Genomic DNA, 4,467 nt, shown 5'->3' with positions numbered 1-4,467 from the left:
GGTGGTGGCAGGTGGAGGGCCACTCGGAGCTTGGCTGCAGGCCGGCCTGCCTTTCCTCTTCAAGGTCCCCAGCACATAAATGATTATAATATAAAATAACCAGCGCTCGACGCTGTTTATCGCAAAGGACACTTTCCCCCCCCTGTTATCCTTACAACCCCCAGGGAATGCAGATTAACATACCAATCCCAGATGGGAACCTGATGGCCACAGAGTCCTCTGTGGAGCCTGGGTGCGCCACCCGGGGGCGAGCTGCGCCTGGGTTTGGGGACAGCCTCGGGTCCTAGGGCGGTCCGCTGCCATTCTGAGGGCGTGGTGTCTTAGCCACCGGGCAGAAGCCAGGGCTTTTTTCCTTTGCTGATTCCTTGAGCTTATGAGAATGGAATTCTGCGCTCTTAGGGGCTGGGCGACGTGGGTAAAGTCTAGAATCGGAAAGGCTGGAGTCCAGGGCCAGTGCGCCTCTGGCTTGCAAGGCGGCCTTAGGCGAGTTCGTTGCTCCTTCTGGGCTCAGTTTTAACTGTGAAACAGAGGCAATCAGCCCTAGCCGGTTTGGCTCAGTGGATAGAGCATCGGCCTGCGGACTGAAGGGTCCCAGGTTCGATTCTGGTCAAGGGCATGTACCTTGGTTGCGGGCACATCCCCAGTAGGGGGTGTGCAGGAGGCAGCTGATCGATGTTTCTCTCTCATCGATGTTTCTCTCTATCCCTCTCCCTCTCTGTAAAAAAATCAATAAAATATATTAAAAAAATAAAACAGACAATCAGCTCCAATAAAATATATTTAAAAAAAATAAAACAGAGACAATCAGCTCAATCAGTTGTATAGGATTGTTGTGAGGAGTAACCGATAGAGTACAGGTGAAGCGGTTACTGACACGCGGTATGCACTGGACACGTGGTAGCAATTATAAGCTCGTTGGGAATTCCCTTTATCGCCCATTTTCAAACCTTTTCCCTTCTTTCTTATTGACAAACCTTTTGTGTTGAAGTAATGATAGACTCACAAGAAGTTGCAAAAACAGTGCAGAGATCCCAAGTACCCTTCCCCCAGCTGCTTCTAGTGGTTCCTTCTTACATAACTATAATACAGTGGCAAGGGGGGAAATCTACATTGACACAATGTATTAATTAGACTATAAACCTTACTCGGATTTTACCAGTTTTTACTTGCATTCCTGTGTGTATAGTTCTGTAAAATGTTGTCATATGTACACCTCAAGATACACAACTGTTTTCTCATCTCAAGGAATTAGTGCAGTGGTTCTCAACCTTCCTAATGCCGCGGCCCATTTATACAGTTCCTCATGTTGTGGGGACCCCCAACCATAAAATTATTTTCGTGGCTACTTCATAACTGTAATTTTGCTACTGTTATGAATCATAATGTAAATATCTGATATACAGGATGTATTTTCATGGTTACAAATTGAACATAATTAAAGCATAGTGATTAATCACAAAAACAATATGTAATTCTATATGTGTTTTCTGATGGTCTTAGGCGACCCCTGTGGAAGGGTCGTTCGACCCCCAAAGGGGTCGCGACCCACAGGTTGAGAACCGCTGAATTAGTGGTTGCAAAAGGGTTGGGGGTGGGGAAAGGAATGATGATTTAAAGGGGTAGCACAACTAAAGGGGCTCCCTTGGCAACCATTAATTTGTTCTCCATATCTTTGATATTGTTCTTTTCAGGATGTTGATACATAAGATAATATAGGTTAAACGAAATGCCAAGGTCATTCAGCTAGTTAGTGGCAAGTTGTCACTGGGATCCAGGTTTTCCCACTGCACTGTCTCCCTTTAAACCGATAGGAAGGAGCCCTCGAAGGGGCCGCCACTGTGAGTGTCCTTTACAAAGAGAATGAACAGGTGGACTGTGGTGGCAGCGGTTGATAATGATGGATTAGAGTTACACATAGTGACATGCATAGGCCTTCATAAAATTGGGCTGGTAAACAAATAGTACCATTTATGTAAATTAAGAATACATGCACACGAAAGGATAACAGGCATTATAAGAATGTGTACAAACAAAAGGGTGCATTACAGATCCGTTAGAGTGATTCTGCTTATGCAGGGGAGAGCGATGAGAGTGGGATACGGGGATTACATAGAATAAGGAAAACAGGAGCGGGGCCGTACACAGACCAGTGACAACGGGCCATGAACTAAGAGTGTGATTAACTCAGCCTTCTCCCACCTGGGTCCTTGTGGTTCCATATACTGAGCATGTTTTCTTTCAGGTGTAAAGAGAATTTGCCTTCCCGGTTTTCCACAAAACATGCGAACAGGCAGTTACATCCCATCTTCAAGAGCACCCAACGGTGGGTGTTTGTGAAAAAGGGGCTGGATGACTTCAGGTATGGCTGCCCTTCTTGTGAGAATATGATCACTCGGGGCCTTCCGGAGCATCCTGCCCCCCAGAGGTATAGCAGAGGTCCCCGGCCTCCCCCCACAAAGAGGCCGAGCTACCTGCCCACGGGCGCAGCCCTGTGTTCCAGGCTCTCGGCAGCCCAGCAGGCCCGGAAGGCATTCCTGGAGGAAATCGAAGCCCAGCTGACCCGGCATCCCCTGGCTCGCTACCCGGACCTGGAGGAAAGCATGCCTCCGCAGGTGATCGCCTGTCCTTGGGTGTGGGAGGGCCTTCAGGAGGTGGGGGAGGGGGGACGCTAGAAGGAATTCTCCTTAGACAGCTGGGGCGTTCCCCCTGGGGGATGACAGCTTGTAAGGAGGAGAGGACGGGGAGTGTCTCCCAGGGTGCGAGTTTTCATGGGGCTTGGAGCAGCCTCCCTTCAGCAGCATTTCCCTTTGCTTCCAGTGAGGCTGCACAGCTTATCACAGTCCAGCCGCTGGGACCATGAGACTTCTTTTCCCAGGAAGGTTCTACCAGTCTACTTTGCCTGGGACTTTTTTGGGGAGGAATGTGATGGGGGTGGTGGGATTGTTCAGGCTTACTCCTGTCACTTAAACCTGGTCTTGGGAGGTGTCCGTAAGTATTTACTTACTGATAGGTATAAGGCATATGAGAACCAGAAAGGTCACAGGGAAAATTCACCAAATTGTCAGTCTAGGGGTGGGCGGCAGCTCCATAATCCTCAGCATGTGTCTCTAGTTTTTGTTGTTTTTTTTAAAAAAATCTTCATTGGTTTTCATTGGATGTCGCAGATTGGCATCTTAATGTAGAAAGTCCTAAACTACCACATTAGCATTTTTAAAGTGTATCTTTATTGTTGAAAATATTACAGTTGTCCCCTTTGTTTGTGATTTTTTCCCCCCCATTGACCCCCTCTACCCTGCACCCACCCCTCCAGGCCTTCCCACTCTATTGTCTCTAGTTCTTGTATCTCCAAAGGCTTCCACACCACCAGGCATGTGGTCTTTCAAACAAGAAGGGGTAAGGGACAAAGGTTAAAGGTACATGCCAGCTGACTGTTTTTTAATTAGACAAATACAGTTGACCCTTGGACAGGATCAAACTGCCCAGGTCCACTTATACGGGGATTTTTCAATGAATACAGTTGGCCCTTCCTAGCGATGGGTTTCGCTTGTGCAGATTCAACCAACTGCATATAGAAAACAGTATATTCACATTCCCAACCATGGACCTAAAATACTGTTTTTGATTTGCAGTTGATTGAATCCATGGATGCTTTGGGCTGACTAGAGTCAGAAGTTCTATGTGGATTTTCGACAGTGCAGGGGTTGGCACCCCGTATCCCTGTGTTGTTCAGAGGTCAACTGTGAGAGCTTTTCAGTAAACAGCTCATTCATCCAGATGCTCGGGAGTCTAGGAAATCGAGTCTCTTGGTTGGCATTGCAGTGTTGAACACAATACAGAACAAGTGTTTTAGATTTAAAGCAAAAGAGCAGAATGGATATTGGGTGGGGAACTAGCAGTGCCTGCTGCTCCCACCCTGCAGTCTGTTCCTACACAGCAAGCACGACAGTTGTTCAGAAAGCCCCCTAGTGGCCCCTTCTCACTCAGAGGGAAGTCCTTGGCAGTGTCTTAGGGGCCCTGTGTGTTCTGCTCTCTGCCTACCTCTCTGCTGCTCCCCCTCCAACCTAGCCGCCTACCCCTCTGCTCTTACCCATGCAGCCACTCCGGCCCCTGCCTGCTCTGTCTGTGAACATTACAAACATTTCCAATTCAGATCTCTGTTCCTGTGTCTGGGACACTTGCCTCGCATGTCTGCCTAGCTCAGTGGTCGGCAAACTCATTAGTCAACAGAGCCAAATATCAACAGTACAACGACTGGAATTTCTTTTGAGAGCCAAATTTTTTAAACTTAAACTATATAGGTAGGTACATTGTTATTAACTTAATTAGGATACTCCTAAGCTGGCCTTTGCTAAAAACGTCCTCAATCTGAGGGGTCAACCTCAGCAAACGTCCCCCCACTTCTTCTAACGCCACTTCTTCAAAATAGTCTCGCCCAGGCTGAAAACCGACTTCTGTGCATGGGCCCCG

General features: G+C 47.7%; 1 protein-coding gene across 1 annotated transcript in view; it reads left to right on the top strand.

Moving 5' to 3' along the window:
• The window catches only part of FAM47E (family with sequence similarity 47, member E), a 48,666-nt gene that overhangs the window by 23,097 nt on the left and 21,102 nt on the right, over positions 1-4,467 (top strand). The window contains exon 3 of the mRNA XM_014544866.1: positions 2,243-2,612. Coding sequence (XP_014400352.1) covers positions 2,243-2,612 — 370 coding nt within the window. The remainder of the gene's footprint in view (positions 1-2,242; positions 2,613-4,467) is intronic.

This window comes from Myotis brandtii, unplaced genomic scaffold (assembly GCF_000412655.1).
Source record: "Myotis brandtii unplaced genomic scaffold, ASM41265v1 scaffold111, whole genome shotgun sequence".
Classification (NCBI taxonomy): Eukaryota; Metazoa; Chordata; class Mammalia; order Chiroptera; family Vespertilionidae; genus Myotis; species Myotis brandtii.
This window is presented reverse-complemented; position numbering and strand designations above follow the sequence as displayed.